This window comes from Plecotus auritus, assembly GCF_963455305.1.
Source record: "Plecotus auritus genome assembly, chromosome: 9".
Lineage (NCBI taxonomy): Eukaryota > Metazoa > Chordata > Mammalia > Chiroptera > Vespertilionidae > Plecotus > Plecotus auritus.
Window position 1 is genome coordinate 85,268,763 of NC_137783.1, and position 20,711 is coordinate 85,289,473.

General features: G+C 39.0%; 1 protein-coding gene across 1 annotated transcript in view; it reads left to right on the top strand.

Annotated features, from left to right (window-relative positions):
- MMP20 (matrix metallopeptidase 20) overlaps positions 1 to 20,030 on the top strand; it is a gene marked incomplete at both ends in the record, with an annotated part of 40,286 nt that extends 20,256 nt beyond the window's left edge. Inside the window, 4 exons of the mRNA XM_080642899.1 lie at positions 5,355 to 5,491; positions 6,093 to 6,249; positions 18,798 to 18,901; positions 19,930 to 20,030. Of these exons, the coding sequence (XP_080499025.1) occupies positions 5,355 to 5,491; positions 6,093 to 6,249; positions 18,798 to 18,901; positions 19,930 to 20,030 (499 nt within the window). The remainder of the gene's footprint in view (positions 1 to 5,354; positions 5,492 to 6,092; positions 6,250 to 18,797; positions 18,902 to 19,929) is intronic.
- Positions 20,031 to 20,711: the final 681 nt, after the last annotated feature.

Here is a 20,711-nt window from a genome sequence, read left to right on the forward strand (position 1 = left end):
GTCAACAAGCACCACTGTATTGACTTAAACCAATTCTCTGTTATGTATTAAGAATTCAAAGAGCCAGAGGGTATGCTAAGATCCCTGACTCATTATTTCTTCTGAAGTCCCTCCTTCTGGCTAAGAAGGGGGTCCTTTACATTTTCACAGGTTGTGGCTTGTAAATATGCTTCCCCATCGTCTTCTTAGATGGTTATAGACAGGTAATTTAAGGCACCATTAAGGGCACCATGCACAGCTTCCACTATTTTTAACCCGCAGCACTGTCTCAACATGGGTTTTCGATTTTATAAGCTGTATTTTGCTTGGGCTCATGAGATGCTGCATGGTGGACTTCTTGGCCTCTATAGTATTCTGATAGAAGCAAACCTGGTTAGTGAACCCCTCAGAAAGAATGGCTGCTCAGCCAGAGGTGGCAGTTTGTACTTCAAAGTTTCCAGTTACAGAAATATTTTCTATCAGGAAGATACATATAGAAGGAAAGGACTCTATTGATAAACTTTAAGTTTATGTTTTATTTGTCATCAATTAATGAATATATAGAGTGAAAACCTGTCTTTCTAAAGTATCTACAAATAATTGTAAGAGTAGTCCAGAGTTTATAAAGCACTTCCATATGCATTATCTCAATTGATCCTTTGAAGTATTATCACAGATATTATCATTGCTCTCACTCTTATTTAACAGAAGGTACTTGAGTCTCAGAAAAATTAAGTGACTCTGATTATGAAACAAGGTTTCAAGCATCCCTTGCTTCTGTCACTGCACCACATCGCCCAACCTCAGGGCAGAGGAGCAGCAGTTCAACTGTGAGCATCAAAAGATAGGAAGAAAGACACCTCTTCCCCCATGAAACTGGGGAACAGGATAACAGAGAACAGCGTCAAGAAGAGTATAAGGTTTGAAGAGGATGGAAAATCAAGGTGTCCATTCAGCTCGTGCTGAATTACCTTGACAGTCCAGCAAATCGGAGATGAAGGCATCTCTTGAAAATGAGAGACTGATGGGATCAGGTTAGGGAGGTGGGAATGAAGATGGTTGGGTATCACAAAAAGGAACAAAGGTTTAACAAACATACATCAAGACCCTAGATGTGTCAGGCACTCTGCTAAACCAAGGCTTAAAATATGACTAATACATGACCCTGCCCCCAAGGAGCTCACATGACTGGCATAGAGCTGCAAAGGGCCAGGTGAAGGTTATAAGTGGCCTAATCTCAAACTTCATGAAGTAGTTGCTGTTCTTTCATACAAGGGAATGAAAATTTCAGAGACTATAAAAATTAATGATCAAATAGGTTCTGCTCAACATTCTGGCACCAATATATTTCACCCACAAATATTTATTGAGCCCTGACTATGTGCCAGGTATAGTGTTGGCTCCTGGGCACACAAAGATAAACAGTGAAGCTAAATATCTAATCTGCAGGTCCACAATATCAATAAATTCCATTGTTTTGTCTTCTTTATCAAAGACCAGATTACAGACTATTGATACGATTTGTTAATCTGTTTTCATTACCAGTTTCAATACATCCTGCAGCTATTCTTTCCCAAATAGCACATGGATTTGGGGGTGTGGAGCTTATATTTTTTTTAAATTTATTTACAGATGTATTAGGAGGTTATTTACTATACTATTTTTTGTCAATTTTAATTTATTTGTTATTGTAATCTATAGCTCTAAGGTTGTAAATCCTTTGAGTATGTGCTCTGTTGTTTTATTACCCACCAGACATAATTTTTTTTCATTAGTGTATGGAAAATTTTCATGACTATGGATTCCTTTGGAATTTGTGATACTTTAAGTGATGACTAGAGTTTATTTCTCTCTTATGCATACAGTGTATACATTATAATATGTCATAATAGTGTTTAAACCAGGGTTTCTCAACTTCGGTACTACTGATATTTTGTTGTGTTGGGCTATCCTGTGCATTGTGGGATGTTTAGCAGCGTCCCTGGCCTCCACTAAACTCCAATAGCACTGCCCAGCCCCACTTGTAACACCAAAATTGTCACCAGACAATTCTTCTGGATACCCAAACCTGTGCTCATTTTGTGGTGGTGGAGAAAAGGACAAGAGAAAGCAGTCCCTCTTGCCTTCAGAAAAAGCTAGGCCTGATTGGTCAAGTTATAAACAAACAAACAAACAAAACAAAAAAAACACAAAGATCACAGCCTGAGAATGAGCAGTAAATGAGATAAGGTATGTGATGAAAATCAGGACAGCTGAAGTCTAATTCAGGTCTGTCTCCCAGTAACCACCAGGTGCACTTTGGGCCCTTCAGCCATTCTGGGTCTCAGTCGTTCATCTGGTTATGTGTTCTAGATAAGGTTGTAATGTATAGGGCCTGAGGCGATGCAGTATACCCTAAAAATGGACTCCTGCCCCCTGTGTATGGTCTATGGTGGGTGCCCAGTTAGTGGATACTTAAGGCATAAATAAATAATAATTTTTATAATTATAAAATACTAGAGGCCTGATGCATGAAATTTGTGCAAGGGGCTCAGATGTCACAGCCACAGCAGCTGCCTTGGCTTCATCCAGAAGGTCATGTCTGGTCTAATGAGCATATTATGCTTTTATTATTATTACTAGAGGCCTGGTGCATGAAATTCGTGCACGGGGGGGGGGGGGGGGGGGAGGGTGTCCCTCAGCCCAGCCTGCACCCTCTCCAATCTGTGACCCCTTGAGGGATGTCCAACTGCCTGTTTAGGCCCAATCCTACTGGGAAGGCCTGATGTAGGCACTATCCTACAGTGAAGCTAAATATCTAATCTGCAGGTCCACAATATCAATAAATTCCATTGTTTTGTCTTCTTTATCAAAGACCAGATTACAGACTATTGATATGATTTGTTTATCTGTTTTCATTACCAGTTTCAAAACATCCTGCAGCTATTCTTTTCCAAATAGCTCATGGATTTGGGGGTGTGGAGCTACTGGGATCGGGCCTAAACAGGCAGTCAGACATCCCTCTCACAATCCAGGACTGCTGGCTCCCAACTGCTCGCCTGCCTGCCTTCCTGATTGCCCCTAACCACTTCTGCCTGCCAGCCTGATCACCCCCTAAACACTCCCAAGCCAGCCTGATTGATGCCTAACTGCTTCCCTGCCAGCCTGTTTGCCCCTAACTGCCTTCCCCTGCAGGCCTGGTCACCCCTAACTGCCCTCCCCTGAAGGCCTGGTCACCCCTATCTGCCCTCCCCTGCAGGCTTGATCGCCCCCAACTGCCCTCCCTTGCAGGCCTGGTCCCTCCCAACTTCCCTCCCCTGCTGGCCATCTTGTGGTGGCCATCTTGTGTCCACATGGGGGCAGCCATCTGTGTCCACATAGGGGCAGCAATCTTGTGTGTTGGAATGATGGTCAATTTGCATATTACTCTTTTATTAGATAGGATAGAGGCCTGGTGCACGGGTAGGGGCCAGCTGGTTTGCCCTGAAGGGTGTCCCAGATCAGGGTGGGGGTTCCCTTGGGGCATGGGGCAGCCTGGGCGAGGGGCCTGTGGTGGTTTGCAGGCTGGCCACGCCCCCCGGCGACCCAAGCAGAGGCCCTGGTATCTGGGATTTATTTATCTTCTATAATTGAAACTTTGTAGCCTTGAGTGGAGGCCTAAGCTGGCCAGGGTGTGCGGAAAGCTTGGCTTCCTCCATCACCGGGGAAACCCAAGCCTCCTGCTCGCTCCATGGCCACAACAATCTTGGTTGGGTTAATTTGCATACTCACTCCTGATTGGCTGGTGGGCATGGCTTGTGGGTGTAGCAGAGGTGTGGTCAATTTGCATATTACTCTTTTATTAGATAGGATAGATAATATGTTTATAATGCACTTTCATATGCATTATCTCCTTTGATCCTCCGTGACCTCATGGGTTAGGCCAGGCATTATTTGCATTTAAGAGATGATGAAACTGAGGCTTGGAGACACTAGTCAGAACTCTAGCCTACACCTTCTGAAACACAATGTGCTTTTCTTTCTGCCACTTAGGAAACACAAAGAATTGTTTTTCCCTTCTCAGTATAGGTCTCTTTTAGATTTCATCATTGGTGCAAATTGCCTCATCGGGGATGCCTTCACCAAACCCCTAAGTGCAACAGGGTATCCCTTCAGTGTGTTCCCACAGCATCCGGCACTTAGCTCTTTGTAGAACTAATCACTCTGAATTAGAATGTCCTAACTGCTTATCTGTCTCTACTACTAGATTTCAAGCTCCTTGAGGGCTAATCCCAGATCTTGTTCAATGTTTCATCTTCGATGTTCCACAAATATTGGTTGAATTAATTGAATAGGAAAACCCAACATAAAATTTGAGAAATTCCTTAAGCCACTACATGGAAAGTTAAATGTCAAAACTTTATTACAGTTTCCCCATCCAGAGATAATTTTTTTAATATATTTTATTGATTTTTTACAGAGAGGGATAGAGAGTTAGAAACATTGATGAGAGAGAAACATCGATCAGTTGCCTCCTGCACACTCCCAACTGGGTTTGTGCCCTCAACCAAGGTACATGCCCTTGACCAGAATCCAACCTGGGACCCTTCAGTCCACAGGCCAACGCTCTATCCACTGAGCCAAAACGGTTAGGGCCACAGATAATTTTTTATATTGACTCTAGCTTCTCAGGAGTCAACTATTCATATTTTATAAAAATAATTTTTATCTGAAAGATCAAAATGGACTACATATACATTGAAAGGTTCAACTCACAAGCCTCATGTATCCTGCCATATTTTATGGAAATAATATTGGGTAAGTGGATTCATGAGTTGATAAACCTTCAGTTAATTTGTGTGTTCCCAGATTTCCTGTTAATTAGCCATCCAGTTCAAAAGCACAAATACTTTCAATAGATAAATATAGAAGCAACATGATCATTTATAATTTAACATTTTTGTGTTTTTACTGGGAATAATGAGCATCTTCCAACCACAAAGTTTGGGCTCATTTATATAATGTTCATAATGCTCACCTGGATCATATTTACCTTTGTGAGATTTTAATTTTTAAAAGATCAGAATAGGAAAAGGAAATTTCTATCAAATGATATTGCAAATAGGAAGGTGCACAACTTAAGTGTGCAAATAATTGATGTGATTTTCTTGATATATCCTTCAGTATTTTAACCATCCTTACATAAATGAAGGAAAAGAGATTGCAGACATGCTAAGATAATGGAAAGGGAGAAGAAACTGTTTACCAAGGTCAAAAAATGTATATTCCCCTTAAAAACAAGACAAGGGCAAGAGACATTTAGCAATGGCCTCTGAAGGGTGGCTTGCAGTACATTTCCATTCAATTTTTTATCTAAATCAACCCTTGACCTTTATTTCTTTTGGGTTGCCCAATAGGATTTTCTGGCGGCGGCAGGTTCACTTGATGGCAGGGATCCGGCCCAGCACCATTACCAGCTCCTTCCCACAGCTCATGTCCAATGTGGATGCAGCTTACGAAGTGGCTGAGAGGGGCACCGCTTACTTCTTTAAAGGTACCCTGCAGATTCCTCAGAGAGAGAATGGCAGGCTGCAGTGCCGGTGTGTTTGGAACATGTAGCACTATCAGCATTTGTTCAGTGACCATGGAGCATGTTTTGGTCACTCCTTCTCCTCAGGTGGGGTATGAAATGACACCCCATTGTATTATAGCAATGACAGAATTGACAATGACTATCAAACTGTTCTCAGAGCCAACCCTTTACCCTAGTGAGGTTTTGTGCTAAGGGACAGTGCCTAGAGAACTAGAAACTTGGTTTCTGCCCCCTAGGACCTCTTCTCGGAGTGGCATGGCATACCCTCCTGAGAGCCTCTAGTTAACAAAAGCCAACATGGAACCAAATGTGAGGAGAGCAATACCTTTGCTGCTATGCCAGGGCATTTTATTTACCTTTGTTTTATTTGGGAGATGCCTCCAGGACAAATTTTAAGTCTTTTTACTAAATTGAATAGTTAGAGGCTTATATCTCCTATTGGGTTATAGCCATGGCAAATATCCCAGAAATGCCCCATTTATGAGCTGGCATCGAAATTCTCGTGAGTGAAGCGCCCAGTAAGTGGTACAGAGTTTTTGTAAGCTTTAACTTCTGTTTTTAGGCCCCCACTACTGGATAACAAGAGGATTCCAAATACAAGGTCCTCCTCGGACTATTTACGACTTTGGGTTTCCAAGGTACGTCCAGCGAATCGATGCCGCTGTCTATCTCAAGGATGCTCAGAAGACTCTTTTCTTTGTTGGCGATGAATACTACAGGTATGGATTTCCTCCTTTTTATTGTCCAGATGTATCAATGGGAAGGAAAAAAACATTTTGCAGACATAAATGCAAGGCAAGTTTGCAATAGGCACATTGACTCTTGGCCATTTACTGATGGTTGACACTGCCTTCAAGATATGGAGCCATCCAAATGATAAGTGAAATGTTAATTCAATAATACCATTCTTTGGTCACTAGGACACCAAACATCCTAATCCTTTAATGCACTCATTAACTGGACCCCCTGTGACCTAAAAGAGTGGATGCGGCACCCTCAAATACATAACTATCCACGAGGAATGCCTGGGAGGAGAACTGGCTCCCTGTTATGTGAGTACCAGTGCATTTCAGAATACTCTGATTTTGTGCAATAGGACAGGGTTATGACTATGGGCTCTTTCCTATGACATAGGAAAGTTCTGCTAAAAGGAAAAGGCCTTATTCCTGAGTCCTTTTATCCAACCTAGAACATGAAGATTCTTTTTATCCAAAATTAATTATTAATCATTTCCATTGTCTGTCTTGCTGGAGGTTATTATAAGCAAATCTGAATAAGGTGTCATATGTCAGCTAATCACTGCACACAGGGTCACATCTCATTTCACCTACTGAGTTTCTATCCTTAATTGATTCATGTTGAAAGATGAGTACAGGTCTTTGTCAAGCTCTCCCTCTGCACACCTCCCCTTTATTCCCAGTTCTCACTTTGGCATTGCTTTTTCCCCTCGACTGCTAAAGAGAGGAGCAAAAGTATATTCTAAGCAAGTGACTATACTTAGGGTTTGGTTGGAAGGAGGAAGGCACACTTTGGTCCAAGTGTTTTTATTTACCAACTAGGCTACTTCCCCACACATCCATTTTCTTTTATTCCTTCCTTTCCTCTTTCTAGCAGAACCCAATGATATAGCCAGTTTTTGTTTTGTTTTGTTTTGTTTTGTTTTGTTTTTTACATTGCTCCCATCACCTATGGGCTAATTTCTCCTGTAAATGTTCTCCCTTGCCTACCAATAGCAGAGTAGAAGCCACACTAAGGAATTTCTGGGGGTATATCAATGCCATCATTCTTTGAGATGGTCAGTGTTTTCTAAATTTTATGTAAAGCGATTTGCAAATCTGCAGGTCTCAGCCCTTTTCACTCCTAAATCACTCTTTCTGTACAGACAGACTGAAGGCATATTGACGCAATCTAGGACACAGTCTTCCACATTCCCTCCTTCCTGAATGCCCAGGAATACTGGAAATGGATCTGTATATGTAAGGATTTTATAGTTAGTCATCATAGAGAAATAAGTAACAAAAACAAGAAAGATGAGTAGGGGTCAAATCTTGTCTTTTAATCTTAAATTTTAAAAAATGCATTACCAAACAACCACATTCAACCTACATATATTGGGCATAATTATGTGTCAGGCTCTGTGCTAGGAACTGACACCAAGAGAGGCATAGTTTGCTGTCTGAGAGTCTGGGCAGGAATGAGAGAGTGTTAATCTCAACTCTAACAGCATTCAATCCTTTGGCAACTTGGATCACCTTTCTGTCTCTGTTTCATCATCTTCAAAATGGAGGTAGAAATAGTATCGACTTCATAGACTTGTGAGGATGAATGGAAAAAATGTGAAATGCATATCATATAATAAGTTCTTAATTCACGTTAGGTACTATTAATGCCCTCAGCAAGTCTCACAGTTGAGAGCAAATATATGAATAAATGGCTAACAACAATTCAAGTGCCCTAATAGAAGACTGCACAGGGATCAGTGGGGCAAAACGAAGAGGAAATAGCCAAGAAATAATTCTTAGAGGAAACAATGACTGAGCTTCATCTTGATAGTTGAGTAGGAGTTTCCCAGTCAGGAAGGGGGACGAGTGGGGGTGGCTTCCAGGCAAAGAGCAGTTGAAGCAAAGGCACTGATGTATGAAAGAGCCTGTGTGTGGGAAAACCCTGAAGAAGTTCACTAAGATTAAAACACGGCTAGAATGAGAGATGTGACCCAAGGATAAGCAGGGTGTAGATCATGGAGGACCTATGTTTTTATAGGAAGATCATAGGTCTTATTTTCTAGAGATGAGGGATATCATTAAATGTCTTAAATAAAGGAAGAATCCAATAAGATTTGTGTTATAAAAAATATCATTCTGGCAGCAGTGTGACTAAATTTGAGGGGGCAAGATCGAAAGTCAGCTAAACCAGTTGGGCCAGAAGGTAAAGGAAAACATGTTAAAAGTGTTCAAAGAAAAACTATTTTTCAAAAATGAAGGCAAAATAAAGACATTCCCACATATAAAAAAACTGAAAGAATTTATTGCTAGTACACATGCCTTACAAGAAATACTAAAGGAAGTTTTTCAGGCTGAACATAAATGTCGCCAGGCAGTAATTTAAATCTACATTTTTTTTTAAAAAAAAAAGAGTACCAGTAAATGTAATTATGTAATTATAGAAGATAACATCAATATATATTTCTTCTCTTAACTGATTTAAAATTAACTGTATAAAACAATATGTATATAATTATATTGTTAGGCCTTTATGACATAGAAATATATTTGTCAATAACAGCACAAAGGTGTTGGGTGGAAGAAAAACTGTATTAAGCTAAGGAAATGACACCAGATAGTAACACTGGTGTCACACAAACAAGAGAACCAGAAAAGATAAATAAGAGGTTACAATAACAAACGCTGTAAATATATTTTCTCTTTTTTCTTCCAGCTTCTTTAGAAGACATTGAGTTATATAAAATAGTAATTATAACAATATATTTTGGGGTTTGTAACATATGCAGATGTAATATGTTTAATAGTAATACCAGAAAGAGAGGGGTAGGGAATAGAGTTATATAGGTGTTATGCTTTAATATCTCTCTGGAATTAAGTTAATAGAAGCAGATTATGGTAAATTTAGATGTATATGGTATGCACTAAGGAAATAAAAAGTGAAAAATTATGAAAGGAATTAAAATGGTACATTAAAAATTTTTTCATTAATGCAAAAGAAAAATCTAAGAGTCAATAGAGGAACCAAAAAAAAACATGAGGCATGTAGAAAACAAAAAGTAAAATGGCAAATGTAAGTTCAATTATATTAATAATATTAAATGTGAATGGATCAAACAATCTAATCAAATGGCAGAGATTATCACACTAGATTAAAAATGCAAGACCCAACTATGTGCTATCTACAGGAGACACACTTTAGATTTAAAGATACAAATAGCTTGAAAGTAAAAGGATAGAATATATCATATATATATATATATATATGTATATATATATATATATGCAATAAGAAAGCTGAAGAGTGACTATGTTAATATCTGGGGGAAACTTTAAAATAAAAAAAGTCATTAGGGATAGAGAGGGACATTTTATAGTGAACAAAGGGTCAATCTACCAAGAAGATATAAGAATTATGAGCCTGATAACAGAGCCCCAAAGCTGATAAAAATAAAGGGAGAAAACAACAATTGAATAATAATAATTGAAGGCTTCAATACCTCACATTCAATAATAGATAGAACAACTAAACATCAATATCAATAAGGAAAAGACTTGGACAGCACTATAAACCAACTAGACTAACATATATCTATAGAATAACACTTCACTCAACAACAGCAGAATACATATTCTTCTCAAGTGCATGTGGAACATTGTCCAGGATAGATGATGTGTTAGGCCAGAGTACAAGTCTCAGTATGTTTAAAACAATTGAAATCATACAAAATATGTTCTCTAATAACAAAGAAATAAAGTTAGAAATCAATACCAGAAAGAAAACTGGAAATTTTACAAAAATGTGAAAATTAAATAACAGTACTCTTAAAACAACCAATGGGTCAAAGAAGAAATCACAAGGGAAATCAGAGAATACTTACAAATGAGTGAACATGGAAACACAACATACAAAAACTTACAGATTCAGGGAAGGCAGTGCTCAAAGTGAAATTCATAGATATAAAATGCCTACATTAAAAAAGAAAAAGAATCTCAAATTAGTAACCTAACCATCCATGTTAAGACACCAGAAGAGAAAAGAGCAAATTAAACCTAAAGCAAGCAGAAAGAAGGAAACAATAAAAATTGCAGTGAAAATAACTAAAATAGATAATAAAAAAGTAATTTGAGAAAATCAACAAAACAAAAACGTTGGCTCTTTAAGAAGACCAAGAAAATTGACAAACTTCTAAGTAAATTAACCTTTGAAACAGATAAAACTCCAATTACTAAAATCAGAAATGAAAGGGGGTCATTCCAACCAATCCTATAAAGGAATACTATAAACAATTGGATGCCAACAAATTAGATAACATGAAATGGACAAATTCCCAGAAAGATACAAAATGATGGAATTGAGTCAAGAATAAATAGACAGTATGAATAGACCTATAACAAGTGAAGAGATTGAATTCATAATAATAATAATAATAATAATAATAAACTACCCACAAAGAAAAGTCCAGGCCCAGATGGTTTCCCTGGTGAATTCTACCAAAACATTTAAAGAAAAATTAATACCAATTTTTCACAAACTCCTCCAAAATACAGAAAAGGATGGAACACTTCCCAACTCATTGCATAAGGCCAGCATTACCCTGATACCAAAGCCAGACAAAGACATCACAAGAAAATAAAACTTCAGACCAAAAATCTATCAAAAATTCTCCAAAAATACTATCAAACCAAATCCAGCAACATACACTGAGTGGCCAGATTATTATGATCTCTGAACCCATAATAATCTGGCCACTCAGTGTATATCCTATATAATAAAAGGCTAATATGCAAATTGTCCCCTCAACCAGGAGTTCGACCAGCAGGCAGGCTGGCCAACCGCCCATGTCCCCTCCCCCTGGCCAGGCTGGCCGGACCCCACCCATGCACGAATTCATGCACCGAGCCTCTAATATATATATATACATATACTGAGTGGCCAGATTATTATGCATTCAGAGATCATAATAATCTGGCCACTCAGTGTATGTAAAGAATTACATACCATGTGCAAGAGGGATTTTCCCTAGGAATGCCAGATAGGTTTAACATCTGAAAGTTAGTATACCATATCAATAGAATTTAAAAAGCATAAATTCTCAATAGATGTAGAAAAAGCATTTGACAAAATCTCACATTGTTGTGATTTAAAAAACAACAACACTCAGCAAACTAGTAATAGGAATGTTTTCAACCTGATAAAAGGAACTAATGCGAAGTTCACAGTTGATATCATACTCAGTAGTGAAAAACTGGATGCTTTCCCCCTACAGTCAAGAAAAAGACAAAATTTTCCATTCTCACCACTTCTATTCAACATCGTACTGGAGATTGCAGAGAGGACAATTAAGCAACAATTAAATGAACTAAAAGACATCCAAATTGGAAAGAAAGTAAAACCATATTTATTTGCATGTCACATAAATTTTATATAGAAAAGCCTAATTCTTCAAAAAAAAAACTATTAGAACTAATAATTGAATTCAGCAAATTTGCAGAGTATGATTTCAATATGCAAAAATCAATTATATTTCTAGCCACCTCAATGAAGAATATAAAAATAAAATTAAAGAAACAATTTCAATTTCACTTACAATTACATAAAAAAGAAAGGCACTTAGATATATATTTAGCAAAAGAAGTTGGAAACTTATATTCTGAAAATTACAAAACATGATTTAAAGAAAATAAATAAGATCTTAATGGAAAAATATATCATGTCCATGGATTAGAAACCTTAATATTTTTAAGATGGCGATACTCTCCAAATTGTTTTACAGACTCAACACAATCCCTATCAAAATACCACCTGACTTCTTTGTAAAAGCTGTCAAGCTGACCTTAAAATTTATATGGAACCTCATAGGACCCAGAATAGCCAAAATATCTTGAAAAAGAACAAGGTTGAAGGACTCAGACTTCCCAATTTCAAAACTTAACTACAAAGCAATAGGTAATACTAACATAAGGCTATATAGATCAATGGAATAAAATTGACAGTCCAGAAATAAACTCGTATCTATGGTCAGTTGATTTTATTTTAATTTATATGTACACTAGTGACCCGGTGCATGAAATTCGTGCACATTAAAAGGGGATTAATTAGAGGAAATAATTTAATATTGCTATTTGCCCTTTCTCTGTAATATAAGTGTCAGACATGAAAGAAAATTAGTAAAATGTATATGAAAACATTCCTCCTGTCAAAGTCTGGGTGCACCACGGGACCCAGAGTCAAGTCCCTGCCCACCCACATGTACCTCAAAATCGCGTGAGACCCAGACCCAGCCGCACCCCTTCGCATTGGGCTAGATCCAGAGCAGGGCCAGTCCCACCCTTGTCAAGCCCTGCTGGGCAGGGGGCATAGCCTCAGGTCCCCTGGCCTGGCACCAGGACGGGGGGCATGGCCTGAGGTCCCCCAGCCCAGACCGGGGCGGGGGCGTGCCTTAAGGTCCTCCATCAAGCCCCACCAGGTGGGGGACACGGCCTGAGATCCCCTGTCAAGCCCCACTGGCTGGGGGGCATGGCCTCAGGTCCCCCGTTAAGCCCTGCTGGGCGGATGTGCGGCCTGAGTTTCCCCAACCCAGCACTGGGGGTGCACTTTGAGGTCCCCCGTCAAGCCCCGCTGGGTGTGGGACATGGCCTGAGGTCCCCTGTCAAGCCCAGCCAGGCAGGGTGGCACAGCCTCAGGTCCCCTGGCCTGGTGATGAGGCGGGGGGCATGGCCTGAGGTCCCCTGTCAAGCCCCGCTGGGTGGGGGGCGTGGCCTGAGGCCCCCCCGCCTGGTGGCAGGGTGGGGGGCATGGCCTGAGGTCCCCTGGCCTGGCGCTGGGACGGGGGGAGCAGCCTGAGGTCCCCTAGCCCAGCACCAGGATGGGAAGCGCACCTTGAGGTCCCCTGTCAAGCCCTGCTGGGTGGGGGGCATGGCCTGAGGTCCCCTGTCAAGCCCCATGGGGGCGGGGGAGAGCGTAGCCTCAGGTTTCTGCTGATTGCTTATTAAGGCTCCTTATGGGAACTTGGCTTCAGCTGCGGGTACAGCCATCTTTGTGACGGAGTGATGGTCACTTAGCATATTCCCTCTTTATAGATAGGATTAATATATTTTTTACTTATTTTAGAAAGAGCAGGGGAGAGGGAGAGGGATAAAAACTTCAATGATGAGAATCATCAATCAGCTGCCTCCTGCACTCCCCCTACTGGGGATCAAGCCTGCAACCTGGGCATGTGCCCTGACTGGGACTCAAACCATGACTTCTTGGTTCTTGGGTCCATGCTCAACCACTGAGCCACACTGGCCGGGCAATGGTCAGTTGATTTTTTACTAGGATGCTATGGCCATTCAATGGGAATAAAAATGTCCATAGGAGAGTGGACATACAGGTCTTAAACTCCAAGAACTTAGGCTGGAGAGATAACTTTGGATTCATCATATAATCAGGTAGTAATTGAGACCATCAGTGTTTTTCCATGTTCTTACAAATTCTTTGTCCCAAGTCCTGGTTCCTGAACTCTTGTCTGGGATGGGACATGGCAGCTTCTCACTCTTCTCCCTTCTCTTCTTTTGGACCACTCTCCCCTCTACCCTTTGCTGCTGTAGATTACAAAGGCCCCTTTCTCCATGAAAGCCATATGATTCTTGGCTAGAAGTGGATTATTAACTTCAGAGGAGATTCCAGTTTTCCATTTCACTAGAAAAAATCTCCTTGAAGAAACTTCCTGAAAATATATCTCTTAGGATACTTTATGAAAAAATTCCCTTTTTTGCAATCTTTCCTCACATTTTTTTTAAAGCATCCATTAGCAGATACAGCTCCTCATTTGGTTCTTTAAAGGGGGCAGAATGGAGGCAGTGTTGCCATTGACATGTTACAAACATCATCACAATCAAAATCCTAACAAATCTGAGTTCTGAGCATAAAATTAAACACACACTTTACCAAAATAGTCCCCGAGTCCTTGTGTTACAAAGGTGGAGAGCAGGATAATATGTTTCAAAATACCACATGAAACATCTATGGCACCATGACATTGCTAGTGAAGTTTAAATCTCAGAATTGATTTATTTAACATCTATACACATTAATCAATATTAAATGATGAAATAATTCTAGGTCAATTCATTTTACTTGGTATTTAGGTAATTTAGTTGATATTTCTTGTTCCACAGATAAGACCTCAGTGATGAGAAAACATATGCAATTGATTTCAGCAGGTAGTTAGTAGATAGTAAATTCATAATACAAATTCCGTTCTTTTTTAATATTTAAATTCAGCTAATATTTATTGATTATGTATTATGTGTTGGGAATTTAACACAGAATCCTAACACATAAGCAAGGCTGAGTATTTTCTCTTATTTTCCCATCTTCTTTCTAAACAATCTTGAGACACAGGTACTGCAATCTCCATTTAACAGGTAAAAATATCGAATCAGAGAGATTAAGTGATTAGCTCAAGGTCACACAGCTAAATACAGTCTATCTGAGGCAATGTTTCATGTCTTCTGGATCCAAATTCAGAGGTCTTCCCCATTCACCACATATAGTCATTCTTCATTCATTCAACCATTTATTTATTTACTGTCGATTAAAATACCCATACCCATGATTCTTACCTCATTATATAATTCACTTTTACCTTCAACATACCAGTAGATCTTCTTAATCTTTTTTTTTCTTTATTGATTAAGGTATTACGTATGTGTCCTTATGGCCCCATTGCCCCACCCCACCCCCACCCCCACTCATGCCCTCACCCCCCTGTTGTCTGTGTCCATTGGTTAGGCTTATATGTATTCATACAAGTCCTTTGGTTGATCTCTCCCCTTTACCCCCACCCAGATCTTCTTAATCTTAATCCCTTTCTTGCTAAATTCTCTGGACTACCTCCAACATTCTCCAGCCCTCCTTTCTCCACCTCTCTGCAGCCTTGCCTGCCATTGCAAACTGTTATCCTGATAAAATGTGTTTAAAGATTAGGTAAAGATTAAACTCACTGATGATTTAGAATCCCAGGTTGAATCACAAGTTCACTTAACCTCATACTAGCCAGTCAGAGTTAATGGTTGCTGGTGCCAAAATAAACCACATCTTATGGCTTGTGTGTCTACATATTGTGTGTGTGGTGGTGGTAACATCTAAAATTTTAATGTATATATAAGGTGTCTCAAAAATGTATACACACACTTTGAATAATTTTAAAGGCAGTATTTATTAAAATACATTTCATTTTCAAAGTTAGCAGCTATTAAAGTGTGTATACATTTGTATGTGTGTGTGTAAATTGTCTCTCATCCTCATGACCACTATGATCCAAATAAGGAAGCCAGAGCTCACAGCTCTGAGCACTTTCCCCTGATCGCAGAACCTGCAACAGAGTCATCTGACTGTACAGGTTGTGTCCTTTGCTCTATAGCAGAAATCCTCAAATGTGTGTCCACAAATCAAGGGCTAGCTCATCACAACATTTTAGAAGTCCATAACAAAATAAGAACAACATCACAATATTATGCATGTTGGGGAGTGGGACCTGTGTCAGGATAAAGACACATTATTGGCAAGAACCATCTTTTATTCTGAGAGTATCTCCTTTCTGACTTTTTGGTGTTAGAGTTTCTTTTCTTTGTGAAATGGTAATGGAAATAGGTGGTAATTTTTTTGATGGTTTGATGGTAATGTTCTTACTTGGTAAAATGCAAAGTAAGTGGCCCTATATTAGTTATATAGGCCCTATCTACATAATGTCTACATAAAAGATTCAAATGAAATGTTAATATGCTATTAGATAATCTCAAAATGGTGATTTTTGTGTCAAGCTGGTACTTTGAAATGGAGTTTGTTGAGAGTAATACTCTTTGGAAAGCAGTTATAGGATAGGAGACAAGAGGGCAGAAAGGAATATATCAGTGGTAGAAGAACTGAAAGAAAGAAATAGTAATTTCACAATTTTGCTAAGGACTTTGCCTAGGTTTCTATAAATATGATTGAGAATTAAAATTTGCAACTGGACATTGCTTTGAAACTTTCCTTCTGAAATTTTATTGACATATAATATTATTACCTTTGTTATCCTCTGAATATACAGGTTGTCTTCAAAAAAATGTATACACACTTTAATAGCTGATAAATTTGAAAATGAAATGTATTTTAATAAACACTGCCTTTATAATTATTCAAAGTGTGTGTATATATTTTTGGGACACTCTATACATACATAAGATTTTAGATGTTACCACCACCCACCTCAGTGAAATAAGCAGACAGATAAAAATAGAAATTTTTCTTTTTCAGATTTTTCTATTGAATTAATAGTCATCTTTTTTCTTGAAAATGTATTTCTATATTATTTAAGCTTTATCTCTATTCTCAAGAAAGACCTTTGCTCTGTCCTTTCTTACTTTCCAGACTTCTCCATCCAATTTTAATATCATGCAAGCAGATCCCAACTTGTATTAGGTTTCCCTACAAATATTCTTTAGTCAGTCACTTGTTCCGAACTGAGACAGATTTTACCATAAAGCAATATAAATGGTGATTAAGTTCTCAAAATCACTCATAAATGTCTGTCAAACATACACAAATGTAAGGAGCTGTAATTATAACAGTTCAGCTTCGAATCCTGTATCAGAACAGACAAAAGAGGATAAAGATATATGAAGGTCATTCCACCATTTTTCCTTAGCATAGGTCAACATTAGGCAAATAATTCAAAATAGGTTACGTGATCTATTACCCTCCCACTGTGATCCCCTCTGTAGCTACAGACATACCAAATGCCTGGTAGCAGCTTTGCTTTCTTTTGCATTCCATACCCCAAATACTTTAAGCTTTAAAATGATCTTCCTTGCCCTAACTGGTTTGGCTCAGTGGATAGAACGTTGGCCTGCGGACTGAAGGGTCCCAGGTTCGATTCTGGTCAAGGGCATGTACCCAGTAGGGGGTGTGCAGGAGGCAGCTGATTGATGTTTCTCTCTCATCGATGTTTCTAACTCTCTATCCCTCTCCCTTCTTCTCTGTAAAAAATCAATAAAATATATTTCAAATAAAATTATCTTCCTTATTCCTACCAATCAAAGCTTCCACTTCCTCAATAGGACTGTCTCAGGGAAGTGGGAGAGGGAAAACAACCTGGTGAACAAAGATTAACATGTGAACAACCTGTGCTCCTTGAATGAAGAGCTCCAGATTTCAGATTCTGGAGCAAAGTGAGCAAAAGAAATCTAGGCCCTGAGGGAGCCAACGTGCCTGGACTGTTCCTTTTTTGTTTCCATTTTTTCCCTCACTTCACACCATGCAGTCATTCCTTCTAATAGTGCACAGGTGCCCATCCCTCTCATTGAGCTGCCATGTCAGAAGATGATGAAATACAGTAAATGGTTTCTATTTCCATTTGTGCTGCAATGAAGGTTCTAATGGCTCTCTTGGAAAGGGAGTTTGGGAAAGTTAGCTGTCACGCCCATCCTCAGAGCCCCATATCAACCTGGCTAGTTTCAGCTTGACTTCTTTCCCAATGCTTAACTTCTGCTCAGTATCCTAAGAGATCTGTCACTGGCCTGTGTATTCTTAGCCACAGGAGAAGGACATTTCAGGTGAAAGTGGGTATTATCTGTTGCCACAGGCAACTGCCCAGTGGTTCAGACACCAAGAAAAATTGTCTAAGCTTTTGGTGGGAAAGAACTTGGGTGTCCACCCCGGGAATGTCATCACTGGGAGCTCTGAGCTGATGAAGAAGGGACTTCCTTACACTTCAATGAAGTCTTCCTGAAGAGATGAGAGTCTGCTCTGCCTACATACTGAACTCATACAATGATTCATACGATGAGTCATGCAAGTCACAGTCTTTTTTACAAGCTGAGTAATTTTGATCACAAAGAGATGCATTGACCGATCTTGAGAGTTATCGCTGAATGGTGGTTGCTGATCCAGAAAAAGATACCTAAGCTATTCGGTCAGTCATATAATCTTCTGAGAAAACAAAAGCAATGTAATTCAATTAAATTGATTTAAAGAGCAGAGCTCAGTTATTCCAGGTTTTCTTCTGTCTTATCTTTACCTATTGATCTTTCACGCATTTGTTCATTCATTGTGCATTATTTGTTCAGTCCCACCTCTGTGGGCGAATAACAAGGAGCCCATGAATAAAAGCCTCTATGAAGGGCTTTCACCTGTTTGGTGAGCCAAGAAATTCATACATGGGGTGGGGATGGAAGAGAGAGAGGGAGAGAGAGAGAGAGAGAATAATTAAAACAGTAAATAAAGCATGAAAATATATGTAGAGTTCCTTTCGAAAGGCAGCATTTTTTAAATTATGGGAACATTTTGCTATAATATATAGAATAACTACTTCTAAGCAATATATCAGCCCAGAAACTCTTTAGAGAAAGCTAGTGGTCCCAGAATCTTAAGAACCTGGGGCGGGAGTGGGGGGGGGAGAGGTGGGGGGGAATTTAAAGTAAATCATAAGACATAAGACAGCCCTGGCTAAATATACCTGACTAGTATGATGTCACTACAATCAATGAAAACCTCTTTTATGAAATAATACTTCCTCCAGCTATGATGAACGAAAAAGGAAAATGGAAAAAGACTATCCAAAGAATACAGAAGAGGAATTTTCAGGGGTAAATGGACAAATAGATGCTGCTGTGGAATTAAATGGTGAGTATTTTCACCAAAAACTTTCTTTGTGGAATTGTAACAAGAAATCTGGGCTCTAACGACAGAAAAAATGGGTTTCCAAATGGGAGTCCTTCATTCTTATCTTTGGTCCTGAGTCCCTTATAAACTTAGCTAGCCATATTAACCACTAGAAAGAATAACTATAAAATGTCTGCCGTTGTGATTCTCTCATTGAGAAAGGAAAGTTTTAAAAGTATAGCTTCAATACATTAGTCAGCTACTTTATAAAGTTTACCTGGTCAAAATTTTCATTTTTATCTTTAAAATGCACATACTCTCAACTTTCCCGGTGTCTTTCCCCACTCCATCACTCAACTCCTGACATTCAAGACATAATTTGTAGTTTGGAAAGGTGACTTTAATTGAACTGGGTTGAATAAATTTAGTTGAATCTTTTGAACCAGTCAACACATTATTTTTGAGACTATAGCACAGAGCTGGACACTTCAGAAATGTAAAGACAGTTCCAGATATGGTCTCTGCTCTCACAGAATGGTTAACATCTTTGGGAAACCCCTCCATCCAACAGAGATTAAATTGCTAGAAAACAAGACTATTTATAATTTGGTGTTGAAGCATATGGTAGTCTTCACAATAATAGCGATAGATGATCTGAAAAAGAAAAGATCAGAACCAGCATTCATAGTTGGAGATTTCATGGTGGGACTTCAGCTAGAGGTTTGACTAGGGAAAGAAAGGGGAGGGGACTTCCTGGATGGGAACAGCCTGAGCAGAAGCACCAACCATCATTGAACTTGACACATCAAATGACCCCAAGGAGAAGGCTGGACCTGGCTGGAAGAGAGAAGATGAGAGGTGATTGAGAAGTTAGAGGTGTCAGGTTCTAGGGCTCGGTGAGAACTGTGTAGAGGGCTTGCTAACTGCCACTTGACACATTCCCAATTCCCCTTTGGTGCCACCTCAAGAAAATGACAGTTACAAATCCTCCCATTTATAAATTTGCAAGTCGTTTTCAGTAACCACAATTTCAACTTTGTCTCTTTTAGGCTACATTTACTTCTTTTCAGGACCAAAAGCATACAAGTATGACACAGAAAAGGAAGATGTGGTTAGTGTGCTGAAATCTAGTTCCTGGATTGGTTGCTAAAGAGAAAGGTCTGGTCTTTCCTAAGGAATGAAGAAGACTGCAAGCAGCTGGTAACTGGATTTAAGAACTAAAGCAGAAATTAGGGTAGGGATTCTTCCCACGGCCTTCAGTTCTAAGGGCAACTTAGAGTTCATTGAAGAGAATTATGCTTCTACATTTTTTCATAGTTGTGGATTCATAATTTTAATCCAAATGAGAAATTCCTATGTGGTCAACTTCACACAAAATCAGAATCAACACAGTGTACTCTTCAGTTAGACACTCATTATTTCTTCTCTTACCTAATATCCTGAAGCAAATTGATAACTTTGGATTTTATTTCCAAGAAGAGCCTACTTATGGATTCCCTGACATATGTTATAATTTTTTTGTAGGAAATGGCCATTACCATACAAATTATAATTATTCTTTACAAGTTGTGGCTTCTGTGGCCTTAACATTTGCTGTGATGAATATGAATTCGTCCTTCTGTACTTTAAATATATCATAAACAAAAGTGTGTAAGTTTTGTTTCTCATTTTTGTTTGTTTATGTGTACTCACTTGTCTTTGAGTAGGTCATGGCAGGAAAACCTATTCAAGTGAATTTTCATACGAGGCCAGAGGTAGGCATTTTGCAACAGGAAAATTTTTAACAAAAGCCAACTAAAATGTTTTATAAGAACAATTTTTCATTTCTCTT